This window comes from Phycomyces blakesleeanus, assembly GCF_001638985.1.
Source record: "Phycomyces blakesleeanus NRRL 1555(-) unplaced genomic scaffold PHYBLscaffold_2, whole genome shotgun sequence".
Lineage (NCBI taxonomy): Eukaryota > Fungi > Mucoromycota > Mucoromycetes > Mucorales > Phycomycetaceae > Phycomyces > Phycomyces blakesleeanus.
The window spans coordinates 1,857,252-1,883,081 of NW_017265135.1; the positions used below are offsets into that span (position 1 = coordinate 1,857,252).

General features: G+C 36.4%; 12 protein-coding genes and 1 non-coding gene across 13 annotated transcripts; 4 read left to right on the forward strand and 9 right to left on the reverse strand.

Annotated features, from left to right (window-relative positions):
* Positions 1–344: 344 nt before the first annotated feature.
* PHYBLDRAFT_139688 (cyclin) lies at positions 345–1,090 on the reverse strand (the record flags this gene model as incomplete). Its single annotated transcript, XM_018430268.1, has 4 exons — positions 345–434; positions 512–522; positions 616–768; positions 823–1,090. 4 exons carry the CDS (start codon positions 1,088–1,090, stop codon positions 345–347), a joined length of 522 nt encoding a protein of 173 aa, XP_018297696.1.
* Positions 1,091–2,795: 1,705 nt separating this feature from the next.
* PHYBLDRAFT_121313 (hypothetical protein) lies at positions 2,796–4,878 on the forward strand. Its single transcript, XM_018428789.1, has 2 exons — positions 2,796–3,306; positions 3,456–4,878. The coding sequence occupies exon 2, from the start codon at positions 3,516–3,518 to the stop codon at positions 4,734–4,736; it is 1,221 nt and encodes a 406-aa protein (XP_018297697.1). The 5' UTR covers positions 2,796–3,306; positions 3,456–3,515; the 3' UTR covers positions 4,737–4,878.
* A 101-nt stretch (positions 4,879–4,979) lies between these two features.
* PHYBLDRAFT_139691 (hypothetical protein) lies at positions 4,980–6,342 on the forward strand (the record flags this gene model as incomplete). Its single annotated transcript, XM_018430269.1, has 7 exons — positions 4,980–5,233; positions 5,310–5,428; positions 5,544–5,584; positions 5,702–5,833; positions 5,886–6,005; positions 6,066–6,197; positions 6,268–6,342. The coding sequence occupies 7 exons, from the start codon at positions 4,980–4,982 to the stop codon at positions 6,340–6,342; spliced, it is 873 nt and encodes a 290-aa protein (XP_018297698.1).
* Positions 6,343–6,572: 230 nt separating this feature from the next.
* Positions 6,573–9,898, reverse strand: PHYBLDRAFT_96684 (hypothetical protein; the record flags this gene model as incomplete). Its single annotated transcript, XM_018443978.1, has 10 exons — positions 6,573–6,845; positions 6,915–7,192; positions 7,306–7,459; positions 7,528–7,703; positions 7,932–8,175; positions 8,301–8,573; positions 8,656–9,173; positions 9,268–9,383; positions 9,443–9,588; positions 9,719–9,898. Coding segments are annotated over 10 exons (2,358 nt in total), but the record flags the coding sequence as incomplete, so codon positions are not given.
* Positions 9,899–10,271: 373 nt separating this feature from the next.
* On the reverse strand, positions 10,272–10,871 carry PHYBLDRAFT_154184 (hypothetical protein; the record flags this gene model as incomplete). The annotated part of the gene is made up of 3 exons (XM_018433304.1): positions 10,272–10,447; positions 10,524–10,763; positions 10,817–10,871. The coding sequence occupies 3 exons, from the start codon at positions 10,869–10,871 to the stop codon at positions 10,272–10,274; spliced, it is 471 nt and encodes a 156-aa protein (XP_018297700.1).
* A 598-nt stretch (positions 10,872–11,469) lies between these two features.
* Positions 11,470–12,372, reverse strand: PHYBLDRAFT_58709 (hypothetical protein; the record flags this gene model as incomplete). The annotated part of the gene is made up of 5 exons (XM_018440373.1): positions 11,470–11,639; positions 11,698–11,879; positions 11,955–12,063; positions 12,128–12,275; positions 12,322–12,372. The coding sequence occupies 5 exons, from the start codon at positions 12,370–12,372 to the stop codon at positions 11,470–11,472; spliced, it is 660 nt and encodes a 219-aa protein (XP_018297701.1).
* Positions 12,373–14,038: 1,666 nt separating this feature from the next.
* Positions 14,039–15,340, reverse strand: PHYBLDRAFT_121316 (hypothetical protein; the record flags this gene model as incomplete). Its single annotated transcript, XM_018428790.1, has 5 exons — positions 15,115–15,340; positions 14,923–15,042; positions 14,742–14,865; positions 14,311–14,658; positions 14,039–14,218 (listed from the first exon to the last, which is right to left on the reverse strand). Coding segments are annotated over exons 1-5 (933 nt in total), but the record flags the coding sequence as incomplete, so codon positions are not given.
* Positions 15,341–15,414: 74 nt separating this feature from the next.
* On the reverse strand, positions 15,415–16,395 carry PHYBLDRAFT_121319 (hypothetical protein). Its single transcript, XM_018428791.1, has 3 exons — positions 16,223–16,395; positions 15,959–16,160; positions 15,415–15,806 (listed from the first exon to the last, which is right to left on the reverse strand). The coding sequence occupies exons 1-3, from the start codon at positions 16,366–16,368 to the stop codon at positions 15,561–15,563; spliced, it is 594 nt and encodes a 197-aa protein (XP_018297703.1). The 5' UTR covers positions 16,369–16,395; the 3' UTR covers positions 15,415–15,560.
* An 828-nt stretch (positions 16,396–17,223) lies between these two features.
* On the reverse strand, positions 17,224–18,263 carry PHYBLDRAFT_58712 (hypothetical protein; the record flags this gene model as incomplete). Its single annotated transcript, XM_018440374.1, has 2 exons — positions 17,224–17,807; positions 17,909–18,263. The coding sequence occupies 2 exons, from the start codon at positions 18,261–18,263 to the stop codon at positions 17,224–17,226; spliced, it is 939 nt and encodes a 312-aa protein (XP_018297704.1).
* A 1,409-nt stretch (positions 18,264–19,672) lies between these two features.
* On the forward strand, positions 19,673–21,074 carry PHYBLDRAFT_27479 (hypothetical protein). Its single transcript, XM_018439912.1, has 7 exons — positions 19,673–19,791; positions 19,844–19,916; positions 19,999–20,101; positions 20,173–20,333; positions 20,399–20,504; positions 20,583–20,694; positions 20,771–21,074. The coding sequence occupies exons 1-7, from the start codon at positions 19,681–19,683 to the stop codon at positions 20,903–20,905; spliced, it is 801 nt and encodes a 266-aa protein (XP_018297705.1). The 5' UTR covers positions 19,673–19,680; the 3' UTR covers positions 20,906–21,074.
* Positions 21,075–21,244: 170 nt separating this feature from the next.
* PHYBLDRAFT_27482 (hypothetical protein) lies at positions 21,245–22,096 on the forward strand. The gene is made up of 5 exons (XM_018439913.1): positions 21,245–21,338; positions 21,477–21,545; positions 21,615–21,727; positions 21,803–21,902; positions 21,969–22,096. The coding sequence occupies exons 1-5, from the start codon at positions 21,264–21,266 to the stop codon at positions 22,023–22,025; spliced, it is 414 nt and encodes a 137-aa protein (XP_018297706.1). The 5' UTR covers positions 21,245–21,263; the 3' UTR covers positions 22,026–22,096.
* A 1,712-nt stretch (positions 22,097–23,808) lies between these two features.
* Positions 23,809–23,880, reverse strand: PHYBLDRAFT_t42. The gene has a single exon. It is a non-coding gene; the product is annotated as a tRNA-Pro (tRNA).
* An 879-nt stretch (positions 23,881–24,759) lies between these two features.
* On the reverse strand, positions 24,760–25,553 carry PHYBLDRAFT_162725 (hypothetical protein; the record flags this gene model as incomplete). The annotated part of the gene is made up of 4 exons (XM_018434684.1): positions 24,760–24,841; positions 24,923–25,031; positions 25,069–25,131; positions 25,460–25,553. 4 exons carry the CDS (start codon positions 25,551–25,553, stop codon positions 24,760–24,762), a joined length of 348 nt encoding a protein of 115 aa, XP_018297707.1.
* Positions 25,554–25,830: the final 277 nt, after the last annotated feature.

Sequence of the window (25,830 nt, forward strand, 5' to 3'; positions counted from 1 at the left end):
AAATTCTGTATAAAGGCCTCTTGACTGCTTTTCAAGTGTTTTTTTTTTACATCAGTTTTCTTTGCCAAGATTTTAATAGGCAGTGTTTCAGTGCTGAATAATTTTTTGTTTTTTAATTTAATTTGATTTAATTTTTATTTATTATAATGATTTCTTTTATTATGATAATTAGACGTGGTATAGACAAAGAATGAGCTCTAATTTGAACAGAGAATGGGTAGTGAGAAAAGATGCAATGTATGAAGGATATAAAAGAAGACCTGTTTTTTTTTGTTTCTTTCTTAAAAATGAAAGTATAAATATATATATATATATATATATATATATATAAAGAAAAGGAAAACTCAAGAAACAAGGTCCAATTCGAGCTCAATTGCATCTTGGTGTTTCTTAACAAAACAGGATACTTGTGCGAGATCTACGTAGAGATTGAACTATCAAAGAGTAATCATTAGTTCATTTGCTTTTGTTTATGAAACAATTCTGCCGGTACTATTTATGTATCTATTACCTTTATTACACCTAATTAATCCATACAAGTACAAGTATAGGCAAATTAGTCATTTATATATATGTAATTGTTTATATTTTTATGACAGAAAACTGCGGCCTTACCAAGAAAAGAACGCTCCATTTCATTCAACTCTTTACGAGAATACAATGGTGATACAAATCTATATACAGAGTGGGTGACAGAATTGCTATCATCCGCAAATTTAGACGCCAAGACTACGGCAGCCAAAAACATTTTGTAAGGCGTGTCATATTCTATAATAAGATAAGTAATCAAACATTCATTTTATATGTATTTATTTATTTTACCTCCACGAGATCGACTCGGCAGACTAGCCTTGAGACGTTCAAGATATATCAGTCCAATAACTAGTACTGTTGGTGTGAGATGACATTTAAAGTAGATGTGACGGATAAAGCAGGCAAGATCGGGTAAGAGACGATGCTGGAAATATGTTTTCTTTTTTGAACATTCAATAAGCGTATCAACATTGAGGGTTGCATATGACAGCAGAGGATCTGGACTGTGTTTGACACGAAGGGAAGGTGAGTGAGGAAGTTGAAGGCAGGCAAGCATGGTAAAGAAAGAGAAAGAGAAAGAGCTGAATTGAAGGTGGATGATGAGAACAATGATGATGTATTGAAAATAAAGAGGCGGGTGATACAGAAAAGGAAAGATGTTGAAATAAGACATTTTTAGGTAAATTATCTGTTTTTTATCAGTCCCAAATCGGCTCTTTATGTTAGAAATGGAAAAAGGTCGCACGCAGGGGTGAAAAAAAAAGCTCTCCATTTGTCCTATGCGTAACACACGCCCCACTCCCCCTCTAAATGATGTTTTTGGCACTCCTGGCCAATCACGTATATCATATTATTTTCGTCTTTTGGTTTCATTGGCACCGCTGCTGTCTGCAGGCCGCTTGTTATTTTGATATTTTGCTAGTATGCCCTTAAGGATGTCCATTTCTCCCTTTTGGACCACACGCGCTCTCTCCTGGTTTGCATTGGCCGCCGGTGTATCCTAAAGCGATGTCAGTAAAACACCAACCTTTACGTTTTGTTTACCTTTAAACAAGGATACTTTGCCAAGCGCCGCTCAAACAGCTCCATCAACGGACGCATGATCTCCGGTGTTTGCTTGGCCTTGGGAAGCTTTTGCTTAGCTTCCATTTTATCAAACTCGGCCACAGGGGCTTTCAATACGTGGGCTTTGTTTTTATTTTTATTTTTTGGTTACGGAAACATCGGCTATATCAATATCATAAGACAAAACATTGGCGTCCTATTGTTTACCTATTATAATCAACGCTTCAGGAATTTCGTGGTCATTCTCAAGAACAAAGCAACTAAAAACAAAAAACAAAAAACAAAAAACAAAGCGAACAATGTGAGTCTTTTAAGGATTTTTATGTTTGATATCTGTACTTACTCGTCCAATACGCCTTCCTCCATAAGGAACTCAAGCTAAGTAAATAAATAAATACATTAAGCCACCAGATTTAATAAGCCCTTAAAACAAATGTAGGTGTTACATCCAAAGGCTGTGTTTACCTTTCTGCCTGTTACTTCTTCATTCTCTTCTGGATTGGAAAAGGTGCTCACTACATCTGCACCGTTGATTTCGACAATATCAAACTCGTTGGGCTCATCAACAAATCCATACTTTCTTAGGAGATCAGCATTACACAAATCACCGTACGTATTGTAGATCTGCTCTCCTTTACGAATATCTTTGAATGCCTTCATCTCAAGAAACTCTGGCTCATGAAACAGGCGCGCATTATTGAAACCAGTCTTGTGATTTAATGTATCGGCCAAAGGTACCATGGCAATCAATTCAGCTCCCTCTTCGTCTTCATCTTCGTCTTCGTCTTCGTCGTCTTCATCTTCGTCTTCGTCTTCTTTATTCTTAATTGGTTTATTCGCATTTGTTGCAACTTCATCTGTAAAGCTATAAGCCATTATCAGGGAGCCACAGATATGAAAAAGCTCGACTGTATGAATATTTTCATCAAACAGGATAGGGTTACTCTATCATGAAATATTTAGTATACAGTCTGATTTATCATCAACGCTTTCAATCTGTCTTTCACCTTGATAATTGGGAGAATATTTGACTCAAACATCGCCTCGGCATCTGATTTACCGATCTTGCCTATCACGAACATTAAGTTTATCATTTTGTAACATCTCCTTATAATATTTCTGCTTTTTAGTTTTTTGTCTGTTAAATATTTGGTATTACATACCCACAATATCAGTTCCCTCTAGTCCCTTGATATCATCATCACCCCAGAACATCGGTGTGGAAAATGTTTTAGGAAGTATATCTATATAAAAAAAAATACAAATGCAAAATATTTTTAGTATATGTAAAAAAAAATTGAACACAAAAAATCTTACTGCTTACCAAAGTAGGGTTTCCAAAATGAATCAGGCTTTTGGCTCTCATACATCATACAGAGAATTAAAGGAAGCCAGCCCTCAAGATTATCCAGTTTATCACCTATTCCTGGCTCTTGTCTTAGTCGTGAAGTCAAAGGAGATAGTAGCAGACTTCTCGGCAAGGAAAACAAAATTTCTCCTTCCTACTCACAATGTTAGACTCATCGATTTTGACAGATTTAACTTACTTTAATGTCATTCTTTGCCGTAATTCCACGTCCTGCTCCCTCACTGCGGTAATCTCCGATTTCAATATTCTCAGAGAGAGTGGCACCGTTACTTTCAAGCCATTTCCAGAAGATCTCGCTTGTTTTCTCAAATAAATCTGTCATTGGGAAGAGTGATGAGGTAGAGGTAGGTGACTTGTCGTGGCTTGTACTTGCTCTTTCCCCTTTCATCTAAATAAAATTGTAATTCAGAAAAAAAAACAAAATAGGTTTCTTCTTTTTTTATATTTATTACTCTGTTTATTGGTCAACATAATGGGCACCAAGAAGTATGAGGGCTGGTCCCAAGAACAACTCCTGGAACGAATCGAATCTCTCGAATCAGAACAAATGGACAAAAAAAGAAAAAAGAAGAAGCCACGCAGAGAACGTCCATTCGATATGACCCGATACTGCAGACGAAGAGTTGCATTTAAAGTAGCTTATCTTGGTTGGAATTACCTTGGATTTGCTGCCCAAGCTGATAATGAGAAAACTCCTACGGTGGAAGGACATCTTTTTCGTGCCATGAAGGAGTGTAAACTCATCAATGACCCCGAAGAGGCAAACTTTTCTCGCTGCGGGCGTACGGACAAAGGTGTTAGTGGACTTGGTCAAGTGATTTCTCTAGATGTCCGAAGTCTGTTAACTCAGGAAGAACTTGATAATCCCGAACTTGAGAAAGCAGCCCGTAACCGTGAGTTGCCTTACATTGATACAATTAACCGTCTTCTCCCTCCCGACATTCGTATTCTCGCCTGGTCGCCTGTAAAGCCTGATTTTGATGCACGATTCAACTGCCTTTCCCGCACATACAAGTACTTTTTCAACAAAGGAAATCTCAATATACAAGCCATGCAAAAGGCGGCTGAATATATTAAAGGCACTCACGATTTCCGTAACTTTTGCAAAATCGATCCTACCAAAGATATAACTAATTACCAACGTACTGTGATCCGACTCGATATTCAACCAGTTCACACCTTGGATACTCAGAAACTCGGCACAAATCTCATGTTTTACGAAGTTGTCCTAACTGGATCAGCATTTTTGTGGCATCAAGTGCGCTGCATTATGGCTATCCTTTTCTTGGTTGGTCAGGAACTTGAAGAGCCTGAGGTGGTCCATGATTTGATGGATATTGAAAAGTGCGATGCTAGACCAGATTATCCTATGGCCAGTGATCTTCCTCTGATGCTGTATGATAGTGAATACAAGGATCTTGAATGGGTTCATGCTACGGAAGGAAACTTCCCCAGCCCCCTGAGAGTGTATGGTCACTTACAAGAGCAATGGTGTGTGTCCATGACTCGTGGATTGATGTGCCAGACCATGCTAGGCTGTGTCAATGAGTTTATGGTTTCTGACCACGATGGAAATCCTATGTGTGTCCAGGACAGAGTACAACTGAAAGAGAAGCCTTCAAACGGTATTTCGACTGTTATATTGGGCGGTGGACAAGAGATGCGCATGACCAAATACCGAAAACTTATTGAGCGCAAGAGAGGTGATTCTGATAAGGTTAAGAAGGACAAGTACAGAGCAAGAAAGAAGGCAAAGCTGTCAAATTAAGAAGAAAAATATATTATATAAGCACGAATTGTAAATAGTAAAATACATAGAAAACACCCAGCCAATCCTATTTTCTCTTATGTCTTGAATTATAAATTAAACAAATTGGTGATAACGTTCAGGCAAATAAACAGTAATTGGTACAAGATATACGCGTAAACCAAAGGTCACGCCGCTTTTTTTTTTGTGGCTATAAAATACGTGTCTACTACAAATGAATACTTTTCTTCTTTGCTTTCTAACATGGCTTGTCATAAAGGAACCCAGACTACTGATGTTACTATTTGTCGAAGAGAACGAGACACCAATATTAGTCTTCGATACATGACTCCTCCGCAGGGGATGTTCAATTGTTCATTTTACCCAGAGTTAAAATGTACACAGGTCCTTGACTATCAAACACATTCCCAAGATACTTTTACTCTTGACAAACTAGATTGTGTTTTAGAGGGTGGAAATCTGGCCATAGAGATATCCTTTTTTTTTGGTACTATATCGTGTATCTATATATTGCTGAGCTGATTACCACTAGTTTATGTTGATGCCTTAACTTGTTTGTACTTACTGCACAAGCCATATCGATGACATCCAACAAATTGGTATTCATCCATGGCTACGTGAAGCTCTTGTGAACTCTATGCAACTCTATGGATTTAAATGCAAAGAAATGTGCTTCTCAGAAAGTTGTCAGAGTAAGAATGTACTAAGAATCTAACAGCAATAAATGAAAATTATTCCATTCTTTTAGATTTCTTGTTTTTTATCCCAAAGTCATACACCACAACTCCTCTATCTTATCTTATTGAGCGTCCTGCTCCATGCGCCCTACTAAAGAAATTGATGATTCGGTTCGAATGGAAAACAGAAAATATCCTTTATATATATATATAATAGCCAAATTTTATTAATCATCTTAATTTAACTTTTAACTTTTATTTCTTTCACTCTTGATCATCTTACTGAAGGAAGTCTTGGAAAAGTTGTTGAAATCACATTCGATGAAAATGATGAACTATGGAGCATTTAGTATTAACCATCTATTATCTAATACATTATGCTCTACATATCCACTAATATTCAGCCCTTCTTATGCAGAGGTAAGTGTGATATAGTTGAGCAAATGGTACTTGCGCTCTAATGTTTTACTAGAGACTTGGGGTTGGGATTAAGAATATCCCAGACATTGCTCATGCACTTCAGCGTATCCGTGAAACTGCACGCCAGTCAGATAGAACAAAGTTTTATGATGCAACCTCATCATGTCTAAAGGTTAAATTACACACATATATATATTTGATCAAAATGATTATTAATTAAATTGATCTACAGAAAATTGGATCAAAGTACGATTCATTGAAACCTCATTCAGATGATATCCCTTACTCTGAAACCTCGTGGATAGACACTACAATTGGCCTTTATTTTAGCCAAAAACGAGCTTCTCATTTACGTACATTCACGGTATATTTGTCTTTTTTCTTTTCTTTTTTTTTGTTCAACCAAGATTCTTATCTATTATTTTGCTGGTTAGAATACAAGACCTAAATACAGCATCAGTACGATGCTAAAGAACCTGGATTCTCCAAACTATCCAGAATCCATTTAAGGGTATATTAACTCTCTACCCTACAATGCTTCTAAATATTGGCTCCATCAATAAATAAAATATAGGCTATTGGGCCAAGTCATAAAAGTAATAATAAAATAAAATAAGCGGGACGATATGAACATAAGTTGTTTTATATGTATTGGACGGATGTTTGTAAATGAGGTTGATATTTTTTGTTCGTGGAATAATAATGAAATAAATTGATTCTATCTTCTGCCGCCGCCCTTCTTCTGACTCTTTGCCTTTCTCTTCATTGCGCGCATCTCCTTCTTCATACGTGCATCTACCATCTTGTAACGACCCTTGACGCCAGTAGGTCGACCCTTGAGACCACGGTTTGAGCCCTTTGCAACGACCAATTTGACCTCCTTCTTTGGTTTTGACTTTGTCGACCTTGAAAGCAATTTGTTGATTGAGGTAAGTTTTTCTTTTTCGGACATGTCTGGGTTGTCCGCTACATCGTTGGCCTTTTTCTGAGCCTTTTGAATACGCTTCATGGTCTACATATATCCATAATAGTGAGTAAATAAAGCATTTTTTAAAACTGCCCGGGTATATTTGCTTTTTACCTTAAACTTCTTTCTGGCCTTGGCTTCTGCGATCTTCTTAATTGGGCGGGCATCCAGTGCCTTCAGCTTTTCTTTAAGGGCAGACACAGCTTCCTTTGTGACCGGTAAATGAGGACGGTTATGCTTCTTCTCATCATCCAAGAACCACACAGGTGCGCCATCCTTGTCTCGGAAAGCCTCCTTTGTGAAGCCTTGATCTATCAAATCAGCTGCAGTCTTTTCCTTATTCGCTAATTGTCTGGCTAATGTGATTGCTTCTGCTGTGATAAGGCCATTTTCTGTAGAATATATATATATATATATATATGTGTGTGTGTGTGTGTGTGTTAATTATATTACATTGAATTGAGTACACACACATAGACTAATAATTAATTGGTGATAAACTTACCTTGTGCAGCACGCATAGCCTTTGAGTTTTCATCCTCATTACCGTCCCAAATTTCCTCGTCAGAAGGAACGTTATCTTCGGTGGGTGCGATTTCAAAGTCACTTTCTGAATCTGCATCGTCTCTAGCATCTTCTTCGGACTCTTCCATCAATTCCTGATAATGAAAGACATTGAATTAAGCAAATTTATCCAATACTTCCAAAAGGTTTTTAATTTTCTTACCTCTTCGGCCTTTCTCTTTCTCGACTTCATATCAATTTCCATGGCTTCTAATTGTTCATCTTCCTCTTCGTCATCACCTTCAAGATCAACACCTTTGAAGATATCTTGGTCAAAGAACATAGAAGCACCCTTGGTTAAGCCACTGGCTGTACGTTTGGCAAGATCGGCTTTCTTGCCTAGATCATTGAGCAAGGAGTTGCCGTCGTTTTTGCGTGTTACAACGGGAAGAGCTCTCTTTCTACGTGTCTTCTTTTCGGGGGTAGCTTCCTCTTCATCTGCTTCTTCTTCGGTATCAGAGTTGGATGAAGCATCAGAATCCTGGTCAGAGAAGGATTTGTCGCTTCCATAAGCGTAAGAAGAATCGGAATCATTTCCATCATTTTCGAGTTCTTGCATATCGCCACGCTTGGGGGTGCGCTTGCCATCGAAGCCCTTCCATTCATCCTCTTCTTCGCGTGCCTGCTTGGCTCTGAATTTGGCATCCTTCTCAACCTTACGTGCAATGTAACGATCGTAATCGGCATCCATTTGCTTCTCGAGCTCGAGTTCGTAGTCGCTACCTTCGTCAGACATCATGTCCATGTCTGCATCCATCTCTGCTATACGACCCTTCATCTTCTTGGAAAGAGAAGCGTCAGCACCTTCGAGCTCTTCTTCGAGATCATCGGCGTAAGACATATCACCAGCATGAAGTTGTTCAAGGAACTAAAAGAAATAAAACCGTTTAACTTTCTGATCCGGAATTGCAATATATGATCCACAGATAAGCTTACCTCTTCCTTGGTGATTTTAGAGATGTTGAACATCTGTTCATCTTCAGGACCTTGCTGTTCGAGCCCAATATCTGTAGGTGCAGTCATGTTCAACTGCATACGCTGAATCAACTTGGTCTTCTTTTCATTGGACTTTCTCTTCTCGCGCTTGCGTTTAGCAGCTTCCTCCTTGGTGAGATTATCGAGTTCAGCCTGGATCTGCTCATCCTCATCAAGAGGCTCTTCTTCTACAACGATAGACTCGATTCTCTCTTCCTTCTTGTCCAATTTGTACTGTTCAACAAGAGGTTAGTTTTTTTAGTAAGAATGTGTATATATAGATAGGTCAGAATCTTTGTATATCATTAGTATTTACCTCGGCACGGATTGCAGTTCTCCATTGTAACAGAGTCTTGAAATCTCTCTTGCCTAAAACCTTCAAATCCTTACAATTGATCTTGACATCTTCAGTGGTAGCGCTCTTCTTAAGCAGTTCCTTTGACTCGTCGGATTCAAAAACAAGTTCATTGTACGATCCAAGAACAGCAATTGCATCCTTTGCTGTAATGAACTCCATGACATCTACGTTCTTGTGTTGAGTGTAGTTTCCATCTTCGTAACCATCTCTGTGTCTTCTCTTTTTTTCTGGCTTAAAGATATCAGTCATCTTGGCTGCTTCATCTGTGTCGATTTCAGAGAATACAGCCTTGGGATCCAAGAAACGAGGATCGATCTTCTTGGGGGCCAAAAAGTCACGGCATACAACGAAAATTTCGGCTGAGACATTACGAGAAGAAGGAGGCTTGGTAGCCTCTACTTTACGGAAGAGCTGCTGGAAAACCCAGAGAAGCTTGTTATAATCTTTGGATCTGAAAACCTTGGTGACAAAGGTTCCTAATATAGAAAAATGGCAGAAATAGATAAACACCGCGGCCGATATATGAAATTCTCATCACAAAATAAAAAATGAAAAGAATAATAAACTTACCGCCTTTAGCCAGGAACTCGGTGGCAAGCTTGAGAGATACTAGTACAAGCTCTGACTGGGAGAAAGCATCATGAGACCATGCAGCACCAACGTTGGGAGCACCATCGTGGAGTACTCTAATATACAAATAGAGAATTAATATAAAGAATTTATAAGTGTATTTTGACAAGCTTACACATCAGCTTTCCATGTTTTCATCTCCTGTCTCAAATTTTGTCTACATCTCTCAGTTGTAATGTCGTCCTGGAAGGTAATGACACCGGGGATCGGTTTAATGGGGGCCAGATCGACACCTAAAATAAGCATTATAATTAAGCATTGCTTGGTCTGAGGTAATTTCTAGCTGCGATCTTACCAATGACCAAACTCGACTGGGGCATGTACTTTGTAGCCACCTGAAGCCTATAATAATAATAATGTTTTTTATATCAATATATGTATATGTTCCTACATTGCAGTTCCTGGATTTTTTATTTAATACATACCAACCACCAGGAGCGGCACAAAGATCGATCAACACACGGGACTTTTCAAGGAAAGAGTACTTCTTGTTCAGCTGGATAAGCTTGAAGGCTGAACGGGCTCTGTAACCCTGTTCCTTTGCCAAATGATAGTACTTGTCCAAACGTCCTAAAATTTCTTAGTGAGTCTAATGTGCCAATTGGGTTTCTCGTTGGTTTAGTTAAGTATTACCCTTGGACGACTTTTTATCTCTTCCTTTGCCCATGATCTAGAGTTGAATGTCGAGAAAAAGTAAAAAAAAACCGAACCGAAAATTACTCGCTTTACCAAAAAAAGAGGAAAAGCCACTGGTTGTGACGATGAAATGAGTTTATTTGAGAAAACCGAGACTTGAATGTTTCACACAAGACAATGCTGTGTAATCCTCCCCCACCATTTTTATTTTAATTTTTTTTTCTACATACTTTTCAAGGAAGCTCTTTAAAAGTCTTAATGGTTTTTAAATATTTTATTATCACCTCGACAAGCTAGCTATGGTTATATCAAATAAATGCTCTCTCTTCTTTAATATCAACCTTGTCAAAGCTCTCGACCAAATCCGGGATCTCATCGTCCTCATCCCCACTAGTACCAGCAGCTTGATTAGTCTGGTAAGCTTCGGCGAGTTTACGTAGGATGGCCAAGGATTCAGGGTCCATTTGATTCAAGATACCAGGGACTGTATTATTATTTTTTACCATGATAAGCAATCTGTGCTCTCAACCAATACATAAAGACAGTCTATTATATATTACCGAGTTGAGCCAAGTTTTTTTCAGTGGCTCGGCCATGGATTGCAAAGGTGTTACAGTTGACGGCAGCTTGGACTTTGGGGGCACCAAAGTGAATAACCATACCATCGTCCCTGAACATATTGACTTCCTCGACACCAGCGATGGGCTGTACACCCAGTTTTGTGAGAGCAGCGGACAGCTTTCGGTCATCTCCAGAACCAGAGACCTTGATGAATTTCTTGGTCTTGCGACGTGGAGTACCTTTTGTTTGTGTAATCTTTTAATAGCATATTTGTTCAAATGATCACATTTACCTTTTCCGCCGATGCGAACCTGAACTTGAAGTTTGGAAAGTTTCTCAGCGTCCATTTCAAATCTACGATAATATTCGTATAAGTTTGCTTTTTTTTTGGTATACTCTTTGTTATAGATATGTATTTGGGTACAGTAGCAGTAATAGCAGCAGCAAGAGCAATAATAGTTGCTTTGGGATAGATGAGCTGATATTGTCTCGTCGTTTCTTATTTGTCTTTCCATATCTTATTCATTTGTATTTATGCTTATATACGTCTATCTCTCTCATAACAGCCCTCCAAAATGATGTTGTGCATTTTATATACATTTTTTTTATCTCTTTTGAAAATATGTACGTTTTGAAAGAAAAACTAAAGCTATAGGTCTTTGTTGGGGTACAGTAATAAAATGTATAGTAGATGAAAGTGTATTCATATTAAACACAACTATACAAATAAACCCAGGCAAAAACGCTTGGAACCCCTTTATTTTCTGCAAAATGATTTTCACCTGCTTTTACCTGTTTCTAAAAGAGAGAAAGAAAGAGAGAGAGAGATGGAGTAAGAACATACAAAATCAACTCACGTAAATAATAAAAAACCTTCATCTTCACATTTAAAATTTAAAAATCTTTTGATTGGTTTATTCATAAATATGTGTGTATGAATACTTATTAGTCTGTGTGTCCAAGCGAACGGATAAGACATTTAAGTTTGTTCCTAATCTTTGTGGGTTCTACAACGTGAGATTTGGGAAGCATCATCAATTTGTCGGCCTCGATAGGTTTTCCCTTGAGCTCCATAAATCGATTGACAAGACTATCAGTAATCCCGATCACATAGACTAGCGTACACAGGATTAGTGAAAACAAATAATAAAAAAAGCCTAGTTCTAATATTACCACCACAATCGGCACCATTGTTCTGTTGGGGAGTCGACGTAGGAATAAACTCAGGCTTTTTGGTTAGACCAAGAAGAAGAGCCATTTGGCGAGCCGTATGTCGTGCTTCCTGAATATTGCTATATCGCATACTATCATAGTAATAAAATGCGCAAGACGGTCGAAGAAATACAAGTAGAGACCTGATCAAATTCGCCAAAAAAAAAAAGCAGAAACATATGTCAACCCCATAAAGAACATAAGTTATTACTATTTACCAATGAGATCCACTATTAGCAGCAGAAGGACGACCATCATTCACAGGTATAAATATCGCATTCTGCTCGTTCAGGCGAGGGGGTAAAGCAGAAATTATCTGTCGAGGATCTTTTAAAATCGTTCGTTAATCGATCATAAAATTCATTGTAGATGGAAACCAAATGGAACACACCATGTGTATGGGTAATTAGCTGTACAATAGCCGGTCGCAATAATTGAATACTCGTCTCGGACGTAACAAAAGTACGCTCGAGATATTCCATATGGAATTCAAGAATAGTATCATTTAACCAATTATGTTCGTCAAGGGTACAAAAATCCTGTTCATAATTTTAACACAAATTAATTTTAAACAAAAGACCTTACATCCTCTCGAATGATAACATCATGAAAGTGCAATAATGTATTGCAGGTCATAAGAGAAGAGAAAGCGAGTTCAAATTTAAAATTATAAAAAATGATGTTTCAACATTTAGAATGTGGCTTAGTGCAGTGGCTTGCAAATAAAAAACGGAAACGTGATTTTGGAAATTATTTTATTCATTTTAATATTTTCAAAAAGTAAACTAGTATCTATCTAAAATCTTAATCCCAATGCCTTGCTTTCCAAATGATTGATAAAATCTAGAGAAGAAAAGACAATGTAAGTACCTAATATTACATGCCAAGTATAAAATGCACACGAATCCAGAGAAAGGTGTCTTTTATGTTAAAGCTTCAGTGGTTTAATTTAGGTAGCTGGTTGTTTTTCATCATCGTTATGACAACTAAAGCCAAATGCCCAATTCATCATAGCTTTAACATAATCGACTGCCAATAGATTGTGTTGTTTAAAGGGGAGAGTGATGCTTACCATTAGAGAGAGGAGTGAGAGACCAAGAGAAGATAAATTTTGAAAGATGGCAAACTGTTTGGCTTTTATAGTTTAAATTTGAGCGGCAAAACAATCTAAAAATTTAAATTTTCGGTACAAACGCAGTCAACTTGACTGTGTTTTTTCTTCTTTGGATTGGGCGAGGGTTTATTGAGAATACACCAGTCACATCACAAAAGAAATTTTTAATTTTACTGTTTTACTAGACAATTCAATTGGTTACATAAAGCAATAGAATACAATAAGTTGTTAAATCAATATCAAATAAGGTGTATAGAAAGAATATCTTTTAAAGCATTTTTATTAAGTTTAGGATCTAACATGATATCAAATTAAGCTGATTTACTTTTGTGGATAAGTAAATCAATAAAGTGGGCTATTTGTATATTATATTTATAATATAAAAACAGACTTCTTTGACAATGTACATGATCTTTCTTTATAAAAAAAAACAAAAGATATATAAAAATTATCGAGAATTTGACTTTTGAGTAAAATCAAAAAAACTTCTTTGTGTGGAGGTAGGGGTACTCTTTGTGGATATTGAATCAGACACATTATTTGAAAGAATTTTTTGCTTTCCCTTAGTATTTGCTTGACGTTTTTGACTGGCAAAAGTAAACAAATTGCACAGATCGACAGCTGTCAATTGATTTGGTTTGTGAGTAGTCAGTTTGTTTTTTTTTGTGGCAAACTGTTTTGAGAAGCTATTTTTCTCGTGAATACTCAAATTCCGTTTGCGCTCAAAGGTATCTGCTTCTGACAATGTCTAGAAATATGTACATTAGTGAAGTTAATAAACAGGCGAATACATATACACCCAAGTGCGTTGTAAATAACCAGTGAACAATACAATATATGTGTAGTTGTGTGTTTGCGTATTGATTGATTTATAAATATGTCTTTGTTTGGGAAGAATTGACTTACAGTGGTTGTTTCTTTTTCTTGCTTGTTTTTTATTGATATGAAGAGAGATTTTATGTTTTCTTTTGGTGTAATATTGGTTGAAGTTTGTGAGCTTATATCTGGAGGTGTTCCGGGTAATAAAGACTCTTGAGAAAATACTTCATCCGATAAGGAAGCAAGGGAATTCGTTCGTAAAAGTTCAGGTGTGCTTTGAGAATGTATTTCGTCTGACAATGCATGTTTTTGGAGAGTAGTCTGGCAGTCTTTTGTTTCTTTGGAGTATGATGTTTTTTGAGGCGGAATTCCGAGAAAATCGAGTGTTTCAATAGGGATATTATCAGGGAGAGGGTTAAGCGTGACGAACTCCTTTGTAATTGGATCATATACATGTTGGTACAGAAAGGCTTTTTCTGCTTTTTCAAACAATTCTTCGTAATTTTTTGTATCTTTCATTTTTCCTTCGATTCGCAGTCGTGCCAGCACCTGTTTGTTACAAGTGGTGTAATTATTAGTAAATAATACAGATCAATTCAATTATTATATTGCTATTAAAAAGTAAAAAAAAAGGAACTTACGGCTTCGTAAGTCTTAAAATTAACGAGATAATTGTGCGCTCGTTTGATACCAATACCAGGAAGTGACTCGAGGTAATCACACCCTGACAGAATACACATTCTCCGGATTTTATCTATATCCCAACCAGAAATATTGATTTCAGTTGTAAGTGGAAGGTCTTTCTGTCTTAATCGCATGGCAGTTCCTGAACGATCCATCTTGAAGAGAACAGTTTTACAGCCAAATACAAGAAGATCAGAATCTTCAGTTATAATTGCTTCTACTATGTTATGTTTAATAAGATAAGCCAACTGGGAGTCTGCTTCATAAGGTGCCACGATTGTCTGCACTTTTCGAATAGCCAATGCCTTTACAAAATATTTTATATTTTAATATCATACCAAAAAGTGACTTGCACTTTGTACCATTTTATTATCTTTTGTTTTATTACCTTTGACACCTGGGCAATCATCTCAGGAGTTATTGAGATTGCTTTTTGAAATTGCTCTGTTGCTGCACGCGTATTCCCTTGTCTTTTTAATTCGTAACCTGCTTCGCGCGCATTTATTCGATCTCTGTGCATAAATTACTGTTAACGTTGTGTGGTTGGACAGATAATAATCATTACTTGCTTGGAGCGTTGGTCATTAGTGTGTGATTTTATAGGAAGAGGCTTTCCATCGAATACGATTATTGGAATGACTTTGTGGTAGAGAAGCATATCAACCTGGCGTATAAAATATTCGACGTATCTTTTTTTCGTATTGATTATTATTGATCAGTTAATTAAAAGAAATCATCTACGATTGATCGATAAGACTTACCTGCGCGTAGGTCTGTTGGTTGCAAGATCGTATGCACATGAGAATGCGCCTTTATGTAGCCACACATTGCCATCGATGGCGACTTTTACACCACCATACTCTCTTATGTGGACCTCTTCTTGTACTTGTTTAAATAATGGTAAGAAACCTTTTATGCCCATAGTAACAAAATAAATGTTAAATATGTTAAATATGTTAAATATATTAAATATATTAAATATATCAAGTCAATTTGGGAAACAAATGAAGAAAGGTAAAAAAAAAAGAACAGAGATAAAAAGACCGACCGATTGATCGATCGAATGAAATCACAAGGAGATCCCAAGGCAATAAAAAACGATTGAGACCATCAACAATTGGGGGAGGGAGAAGGGATGGTGCGTCACTGAGCTGAGGTGTACATATATATATATATATATATTGTGCTAGTAAGAGCAAGTGTGTAATTATTTATTATGCCAGAGGAGAGTCTTGAGTGAATTCCAGGTATCTGAATCCTTGTATATATAAACCATTGATGCTCTAAGAGAAGGTTGAAGTGTATCTGCTTCGTGTTTAAAGAGCCACATGACTGTACCCCATATAAGGGTAGCAAAGATTGCAAAAGAGTGTTGTGGAGCGTCAACAACCTGGCGCTTTACGGGCAGCTTAACAAGAGCCATGAAAATACGTGAGAAGAGGTACAAGATGATCTAAAACGATTACATTCAGACATTAGCTTCTCCCACGCTTTTGATTTAAAATTATGTAAAGCTATATGAATATATGTATGTGGTTCATTGCTTGTTTCATATTATATTCGTAAGCACCAAACACAAATACGTATAGGCATACACATACGTACCTGTTGGTTGATACTTGTGTTGTTTTTGAATACAATGTAACCTCCGATTGCACCTGCAAGGAAGGAATGGTGACTTGATTCCTTGCCTTCATTCAACTTTTTCTGGATGAGCATCATGGTTTTGTAGATGGTAGCAAACTTTCCGAGGTTTGTTGCATGTTGTTTTGTGGCCGTGAATATGCTCTTTATTTTTCCTTTGAGCCTTTTTTTTGGAGAACTCATTAGCACCTCCGCATTCCTTTTCTTCATACTTTATAAACCTACGGTCCAGACTTGAACAAGAAGGTCATGACAAGAGCATGGGGAAAGCGGACTTTTGCGCCATAGACAATACCATTGCGGGCACCTTTAAGGATAGTGAGGATCTCATGGTATTGAGGATCCAAGGCGATACTAGTAAGCCAGTCCATTTCTTTATATAATGGATAATGGAAGGGTAGAAAAAGGGGTATAAAAGATGATTGGGATGATGAATGGCCAAATGTGGAGAATAGTACTCATTTTCACATGCGGTGACTGTTTCCAAACTGGCCACTTGCATGGTATAAGATGTGGAGCGGGAATATCGTTTTGCCTCTTCGATGAGTGTAACATCAGAGATGGCAGGTTTAAAAGTGCATATGTGTATATGTGTATATGTGTATATAAAAAAAGCATATTATAAAGGCTGTTGTTGTTTTGTTGTTTTTTTTTGTAAGAATAGAAATGATGTGGAGAAGGAAAGACATTTCTGATTGGCAAAATTTCGATAGCCTTGGTTATTGAAATATATAATAAAAATAAAGTAAAGTAAAAAGGAAATCTTATTTGTACAGAATGCTGTACAGAATGCTGTACAATTGGACCTATATTGGGACCTATATATGTGGTTGTGAGTGGTTGTTTGTGTATATATGTGGGTGGGGTGTTTCCAAAGCAAGAAGGCAAAATAAAAATAAAAGAAATGCTGGTTTTTGTTGTTGTTGGTGTTGTAATTGTTGTAGTTATGGTTATGATTGTGGTCGTGGTTATTAATTATTATTGTTTTGCTGGTTGGTTGGTTGCTGTTGTTTTGTTTTTGTTTTTTCATGTCACCAATGGAGGCCGGTCAAGATCAATAATAGGTAGCGGATAGGACGAGTGGAAAATAGATGTAATAATAATAATAAAAGGATCAAGACTTATGGCAGATAAAGAGAGATAGCGAGAGCAATGGTGAGGACGAGATAAAAAAGAAAGGTGAGGATCGACGGGCACACAAAATGGTGGACTTGGGGGTAGATTGATCATGAGACTTCTTTTAACTGTTCAGTGATTTCTGCTTTGGAGAATCCGGCTTCAATAAGGTGTTTTACTAGGTCTGATTTAGCTTTGATCCGACGAGTCTTTTCCTTCTCAATAAGAAGCTGTTCGCGCTCGAGTCTTTTTTCGCGTAAGAATTCCAACATGTCGTGAGAGCGTTTCATACGTCCTGCTTCTTTCTCGCGTGTGACCTGGACAAGAGACTCAGCAAGGAGGGCGTCGCGCTTCTCGAGGTGACTCTGGGTGCGGGGGGTTATGATAGGAACGACGCGAGGGAGGGGTCGAATTAATACGGGGCTGCCGGAAGTGCTGACAGTGGTGGTTGCGAGAGAATGCGGACTGTCCTCGCTCAGCTGGCGGCGTCGTTTGGGTGGGGACAGGGAGTCTGTGTCACCGTCCTCGTCTTCTTCGTTCGAGGTCTCTTCATACTTGAGTTGGTCCTTGAGCAGTTCGTCTTCTTCCACTCTGTGCATAATACTACTGATCGACATTGGCCAAGAGGTTGTCCTAGTACTTCCGAACACTTCGCGCAAGGCATCCCAGTATGGAAAGCGCTTAAGTATCTCTTCTGAGAAAATAGAAAAATTTTCAATATATATATATAATATATAAATATATATAAAAAAATTATTTGATAAACATTTGTTGTTGTTGTTTTCTTTTTCTTACCATGAATTGATTCTTCTTTGGCACCTGCTCCTCGTAGTTTTTCACCTTCTGTTTCACTCCACTCACGTGCAGATCTGTAGTTGCTCTGGAGAGTGGATATTTTGCTGGCCACATCTTTGGCCAGACGATGATATATTCCTACTTCTCGCATCTTGTCAATAATGCCTTCGAGGAGAAGTTTCTTTGGGGTGCGTTCGCTGTCGTCTCCTCTCCATTTGGCGTAGTTTGCCTTGACAGATAGCCAGTGGACAAGGATATCCATAGAGGACGGGCCTCCATTAACTCCATCTTTAAGCCAGCTCTTGTAGGGTTTCTTTCCTTTGGCGGAGGTAGCATAGGTTGTCATCATGATCATACTTTGGAAAGAGGAAAGAGAGACGACTAAAGAGAAGAGTTGCGGCTGGATTATTTAGTTTAGGTTGTGCAAACGCAGAAAAAGGTGGCGGTAGGACAGGAAATGGGACATGCTCTGCCCTGCCCACCCAATCGCGGCGTCGATCCTCTTAATTTTTCTGTGCGGCCATATCTGGAGAGTAGATCGCCTACAGACCTCCAGGCGATTGGTTCCTTTGTTTTATTTATTTTTACCTTCTTTTCTTCCTGGCGGGCTATACAGGGTGGCACTCTCTAGACACAATACATCCACGCCCGCCTTTTCCAATGTATTATTTTGGGTTATTCTTTGTCAGCCAAATTTATCCCTCAAAGGTATCTATAGCACTTCGAATATCTAGCCGTTTTTCCTCTCTTCTTCCTTCCTTCCTTCCTTCTTTTTAATACCATTGAACCAATCATCCTCAAAGTCACACACAACTGTGGCTGGCAGAGAGGCGGACCTCCATTTTAATACCAAGAGGGATCGACAGCGGAACGCACCCAAAACAATTGTCCAGACCCTCCCCCTCCTAAAAAAAAAATCTATAGAGAATATTTCTATGGTTTTTATCTTAAATATCCATTTCTTATTCTTTTACTTTCTTAATTCAATAAAGAGTTTAATTTTCTTCACATAGACTTCTTTTTGTACCTACATCTTTAATACGTTTACTATTGACACAATATTAAAAAAAATGTACAGGGGGAGTGGAGTAAAGTATATGTTAGAGTGAAAATGGAAGGGAGAGAGAGGGGGGTGAGAAGGAGGAGGAAGAGACCCGCTTCTACACTTGTACCACCAAAGAAGAAAGACCGGACACGTGTCAGGGTCCGTCCTGTTTAGTCTTCTCTTGTCGTTGCCCCGTCTTGGCTTGAATTGGTTTGGGTTTAGTACGGTTAATTTCTACCTTCTGCAATAAACCATCTTTATTTGTATTAAAGGTTAAGAATAACTAGTCTTTCGATATTAATTAACCTTCTTTTTTTGTTACTTGTAACCCTGGGAAAGCTTTAATTACTTTTTTTAAAAAAAAAGCAAGAGAAAGAGAAGAAATAGAAACAAAAATAATAAGCTGGTCAACGGACCATAGAATTCTGTCTTTGGTCTACAGCTGATCCCAGTTATCGGGTTCAAGTAAATTATGTAGGACAATTGAGCTGCATGTCTTGACTGCTTGGTCTACCAAGCTTTACTATGAATCAAAAATATAAAATAATAAAATAAAATAAAATAAAATATATAAGTTACAAGCTTTTGATTTAAGTAACGCCTTTTTTTATTTTATCTTTCTTTATTCATTCAAATGCCACGTCACGTGAATTACAATCTCCGATGACGCATTACGTGTGCGCCAAAGATGAAAGAACACACCCTCTCCACCTTTGTAACCTCTTCAATGTCAGCCTCTCCAAAACAACTTGCAACCCTTCGCGATCAGCTCAAGGCAGAAATCGGATCTCCTTCTACAAACCTGCAAAAATGCAACCAGCTTTTGGCACAGTCAAAGGTACGCCATCTACAAATACAAACAACGCGATAAACCTCAATTACATGCATAGATTGTCATGGCCGAACTCGGCGCCTTTACCCCTACACCTGGAAAGCCCGATGCTTCTGTTCTGTTGGTAGCACGTAAGACTTTATAGCAAAAAAAAATAAATGCTAGATCAGAATGTATTCCATCGCGGTCCTAGAAGACTTACAAGGACTACAGGTGATATACTCGAGACAGGTGTCTATTACAGTGTACGTGTCAAGGATATTGCTTCATTCGAACGTTACATTGCACAGCTCAACACATACTATCACGATCTTGCGTAAGTATTATGTTGACGATTGGCTCAATCAATTAACCTACTTTATTTCTTTATTTCTTTCCTTTTTTTAGGTCCGTTCTTCCTCCTTCTCCTCAAATGTACCCCTTGATTGGACTCAACCTTCTTAGACTTCTCTCACAGAACAGATTGTCTGAATTCCATACCTCACTTGAAGCCATTGATCCAGAGCAGCTCCAGTCTAGCACTTTCATTAAACAGGCAGTTGATTTGGGTATATATCTACAGTGCTCCTGTGTGTTTGCGGGAATATAGAAAATATAGTAACCATTATTGTAGAGCAATTTTTGATGGAGGGAAGCTACAACAAGGTGTGGAGCACTCGAAGCACAGTCAAGGGAGATGAGTTTATGTTCTTTTATGACATTCTCATTAATACTATTCGGTGAGAGCTTCTTTGTTCGTTTAATTTCTTTTAGTATATTTAAGTGTGTGTTTGGATAGTGTATTGATTTGATTGTAGAAATGAGATTGCTGGCTGCAGTGAAAAGGCCTATGAATTCCTTCCTCTTCAAGATGCTGGTACTCTTCTCTTCCTCAAGAATACCGAAGAAATATTGAACTTTGCAAACCAGGTAAAGATTAAATAGTATATTGTTATTATTTCTGGAGGATGATGAAGGCTAGTTTTATTGATACTTGTGACTTTAGCGTGGATGGAAGGTAAACCCTGTAGAACAAAAGATCTATTTTGGTACAGAGGACAGTAATGCAGTAGAGATCCCTCAGGAACAGATCATTACTCAGACATTAGCCTATGCTAGAGAATTGGAGCGTATTGTGTAATAAGTCTATATCTGTACCCGATTTTAAATCAACTAAATTAAAAACAAAAAAAAACAAAAAACAAAAAGGACATATAATCAAAAGACGCGTAAGCACAAAGATAGGCTTGGCTTTAACTATGAAGAAAATGAATAAAGATCGCAAATAGAGGACATTCTATTTATTGCTTATTAGATGGGGCAGGTCACCAATCAACACAGGATAGATCAATCGGGTGAGGTAGCTGAGATTGGTTTATTATTTTATTTTATTTATTTATTTTTTCGTGTCGTCTTTGTAACGTAACCCATTTTCGCGCCTTTGGACCCTTTCCACTCTTCTTACTTCTTCTTTGTACTTATTACACAACAACACAAAAATGGTTGGCGAAGCAATGCTATTTCTTTTTGCGGTCATCATGGCCGCACTCCTCTTGTTTTCGATGGTCTTCTTTGTATCCTTTATATATAAATATGGCTGCTTTAAACTGAGTTTCGAGCGAACCTGAAAAGATGAATAACCATGAATATAACAGATGATTACAATGTGATACTTTTATTATGCCTTTACTCTTTTAATGTCTTGATTTTAGGTTATTATGTTCTCTGATTTGGAATGTGATTATGTTAACCCCATCGATCTCTGCAACAAACTCAATCAGGTGAATGAAATAGAATAAGAATGTGGATGTGGATGAGTAATTGACATTTGATATTTATCATCATTTTAGTTTGTCTTGCCCGAGATGGGTGCTCATGCCTTTTTGTTCTTCATGTTCTTGGTAAACGGTAGTTGGACTGCTATGATTCTTAACTTGCCCCTAGTTGCCTACAACATCAGAAAGTAAGTGCTAAATAAAGAGGGAGAGATACAGAGAGAGGAAATATAACTGAGTATGATATAATACGCACATATTAGAGTTACAAACAACAGACATATGTATGATGCCACCGAGATCTTCCGTACACTCTCTACACATAAAAAGGAATGCTTCTTTAAACTTGCTTTTTACCTTATTGTAAGTAAAAGGATTAACTATGAAATGTGGACAATACAAGAAGATCTCATGACTGTATATTTCTAGTGTTTCTTTTACTTCTTGTACCGCATGATTGTTGCTTTGATTGCAGCAGATGCCTAATTATATCAAATACATATGAATCAAAATAAATAAAAATAAAGAGAGAAAAAACAACTCAAAATAAGATAAATAAAAATATCATAAACGTTTCTTTAGTGTTTGTTAACATTTACATGATGCAAAGGATCAAATGTAATAAGCCCATATCAATAGTAGTATTATAATGTGTATTCTGCAAAGCACGAAGTGGAAAATTTCAGCAGATATCCAAGAAAAGAAATGCATAATAAATAATTGGAAATATCAATCCATTTTAACTGAATTAAAAAGAAAATCTAAGTTAATAGTAATCTGTATTATCTTACGATCAAAAACAAATATTTTTTCTTTGGTTGTATTGATGCGAATTTACAAAATTGCTCCTCGAAGTCAAATAAAATAAAATAAAATAAAATAAAATAAAATATTCTTTGCAATCATAATATGATAGAGTTAACATCGTAACTAGAAATGCTTAGGTTATGTTTCCAACCAGCAATCCCCTTTAGCATAAGTACTTAATATTATACCAGCTGTTTCTACATTATCATTTTTACCGAGACATATTATACTGACTCCCATAAATATAAAGCTAATATGTTTTTAGCAAAATAATTAGCTTCGATCAGTTCACCCTCTTAATCTATATGAGTGCTATAAGTATTATTATTTATAAAAAAAATCTTAACTCTCTATATCTCTATTTATCCACAACGTCTTATGTAATAGAGCACCACCAACTAGAACGTTGTGAATAAATAGGAATATAAAGAATTGAATACTTTTTTTTTCATTTATACAGATTTTTAAAGTGAAATTATTTGAGCTTATTATTTTACCCAAGGCATATTGGTGTTATATTTATAGAAGGCGGTATAATATGTCTTGGTAAACAAAAAGGGAGACCAATCGATATAACATTGAGGGCTTATGTTAAAAGGAATAACCGATTGGATACCTGACTTAAGTATTTCTATCTACGATGTCAACTCTGACAGACTTGACAAAAAGAAGAAGTATTATACTGCGGTTAACTACCTGCAGATTTAACAAAATAGTGGCTAGCAGCAGTTGTCGTTTTCGATCTGGGTTGTTCTTCCAATGCTATAACACAGCCAAAATTGGTCAAACCCATTGGGAATCGTAAACGAAGATAAAAGAATAAAAAGAGGATAGAAAGATAGATAACTTTTATTGAATGAAATAACGCCCTCTTTTATATCTTTTCTAAACCTACTCAGCCATTATAAATGTCTGTTTTGGTTTCTATTCTACTTTTGTTAAGCTGTCAGAGTTGACATCGGTGAACAAAATCGGTAGTTATAAGCAACCAGTAAGAGTTGACCTTTTAGGATAAAAGATCTTGACTTTGCCGATTGGTCTTTCATATATGTTTTAGATGTTTAAGATGGTGAATATACTTGTAGAAGATATTACTGGACAACAGGCATCTAAGACATATTATCGTAGCTATTCTTTTAGCCAGAAATCAATTATCATTTTGTATAAATAGTCAAGAAATATATTTAATAAAAAGCATCTTTATTCTTATCTAAAAACTATTCATAAACTTGACGATCCCCAGTGGTATTGATTCTGCGACTTAGTTACAAGTGCCAGAAAAGAAATACCAGATCGAGACTTGACAAAGCTATGTGCTTTCTAATTCTTTTGTGAGCAAAAGGAAATCACTTCGGTCGTCGTTCTCAAAAGAGAATTCTGTGTAATCGTCATCCTGATTGGCTAACAAGAATTCGGGCACAACACAGTTGTTAAAAAAACTATCCGAACCGGATTAGGTTAAGGGCTTCTCCGGGAATCGAACCCGGGACCTCTCGCACCCTAAGCGAGAATTATACCACTAAACCAAGAAGCCTTTGATGGCTTTACAAGTTGCGCAAACTATTATATTCACTACACATATAAGAGTAAAAAATATGCTGAAAGAGATAGTATTATTTTTCTCTCATATATAATATAGTAAATTCAAAAACCAGGCCAGCAAATATAAAATTTGTACTCCGCAACTTATATCTTGTGGTGATCCAGACACTCGGATGTTGGATTTATTAAATATAAGAACATATTCATATTGGGATAGCGTAGTAGCTATCATCTTGTCAGTATAATATATATATAAACGATTAAGTAATCAGCCCAATAATTATTACAGTTAGTACTGTAGATAATATCTTAAAAATTGTTAAGATAATTATATCATACTGCCGGGTAAACTGTGTCAGATCGATATGGAGCTAATTTAGTAGGAAGTCCTAAAGCTCTAGTATAAAAGAGAAAAGAATAGCTAAGAGCTAAAGAAGTACGATTTATGACTTGATGTCATAATTGTAATACCAACACTAATTAAGCAGTGTTGTGAATGAGTATTGATTACTGCTGAATCTGAGAGTAAGACTGAAGGATAAAATAATATTCTCAGCTATTCCAGTTGAACGGATCTCCCTTTATGATATTATCTAATACACAGATCATCATACACATGATTGATTATTTATTATTATCACCATGACATGGGATATACAAATACATATACATTATATATATGGCATCATTATATTTCATCTACATATTTCTTTTATTATACAAATACTTAATTGAGAGACTACAGCTACAACTATCTAATATTATGAAACATTACCCAAGTATCTGGGTCGGAATACTAAAATATTACCAATAGCATAAATGCTCTTCTTTACCAAAACTCTTGGACTGATCTGACTGGAGAAGTATCATATCAATTGGTCTTTTCGGATCTTTCCAGAAGAACAATACTCCTGGAAGATGACTCATCGTGATAAAGATTACTTAAGCACACACTGAATTACAAATTATAAAAACATATAAATATCAGTAGATAGTTCCGTGTAGAAAGAGAATCGAATTTTATTATTCTTTACTTTTCTTTTGAAATAAACAACCTACACAAGTTCTCACGAATTCTTTCGTCTATATTATATTTTGCTTTATTTTCTCCCCACAACAGTCTCAAAGTATTTCTATACATCTCTATTTTTTAACATTATTATTTTTTATTATTTTGTACCTGAAATACCACAATATAAAAATAAAAGATTATTTGGTACAAAAATGAAATACACCAAATACACTAAAAAAATGAATTAAGCAAAGAAATATTTGAAAATTGTACTAAATAATTTTTTATTTTTGCATTAACAATTTCCAGAAAGAGTGTACATATTATTATACATATTATTAATTATTAATTATTATTAATTATTATTACCATAACATAGAATATAAAAATACACATATATGATATATACGACTTCTTTATTTTATCTATATATTTCTTTTATTATATAGATACTAAATTGAGAGACTATAACTACAACTATTTAATATTATGAAACATTACCCGAGTATCTGGATCGCAATACTAAAATATTACCAATAGCATAAATGCTCTTCTTTACCAAAACTCTCGGACTGATCTGACTGGAGAAGTATAATATCAATTGGACTTTTTGGATCTTTCCAGAAGAACAATACTCCTGGAAAATGACTCATTGTGATAAAGATTACTTAAGCACACACTGAATTACAAATTAGAAAAACATATAAATATCAGTAGATAGTTCCGTATAGAAGAACAACCGATTTTTATTATTTTTTACTTTTCTTTGAAATAAACAACCTACATAAGTTCTCACGAATTCTTTTGTCAATCTTTCTAATTATTCATTTCTCCCCGCAACAATATCAATTGATCTTTCCATATCTTTCCAGAAAAATAATACTTTTGAAAGATGATTTATTGTAATAAAGATTATTTAATCACATACTA

Bases quoted from the DNA above. Each gene is read 5' to 3' on its own strand.
- PHYBLDRAFT_121313 (XM_018428789.1), top strand. From the start codon at position 3,516: ATGGACAAAAAAAGAAAAAAGAAGAAGCCACGCAGAGAACGTCCATTC.
- PHYBLDRAFT_121319 (XM_018428791.1), bottom strand. From the start codon at position 16,368: ATGGACTGGCTTACTAGTATCGCCTTGGATCCTCAATACCATGAGATC. The intron at 16,161-16,222 runs GTAGGTTTATAA...TCCAAAAAAAAG, and splicing joins TTCTTGTTCAAGTCTGGACC to GCTCAAAGGAAAAATAAAGA. The intron at 15,807-15,958 runs GTACGTATGTGT...TAATCGTTTTAG, and splicing joins ACACAAGTATCAACCAACAG to ATCATCTTGTACCTCTTCTC.
- PHYBLDRAFT_27479 (XM_018439912.1), top strand. From the start codon at position 19,681: ATGTCAGCCTCTCCAAAACAACTTGCAACCCTTCGCGATCAGCTCAAG. The intron at 20,334-20,398 runs GTATATATCTAC...CCATTATTGTAG, and splicing joins TAAACAGGCAGTTGATTTGG to AGCAATTTTTGATGGAGGGA. The intron at 20,695-20,770 runs GTAAAGATTAAA...TTGTGACTTTAG, and splicing joins TATTGAACTTTGCAAACCAG to CGTGGATGGAAGGTAAACCC.
- PHYBLDRAFT_27482 (XM_018439913.1), top strand. From the start codon at position 21,264: ATGGTTGGCGAAGCAATGCTATTTCTTTTTGCGGTCATCATGGCCGCA. The intron at 21,339-21,476 runs GTATCCTTTATA...TCTTGATTTTAG, and splicing joins TGTTTTCGATGGTCTTCTTT to GTTATTATGTTCTCTGATTT. The intron at 21,546-21,614 runs GTGAATGAAATA...TCATCATTTTAG, and splicing joins TCTGCAACAAACTCAATCAG to TTTGTCTTGCCCGAGATGGG.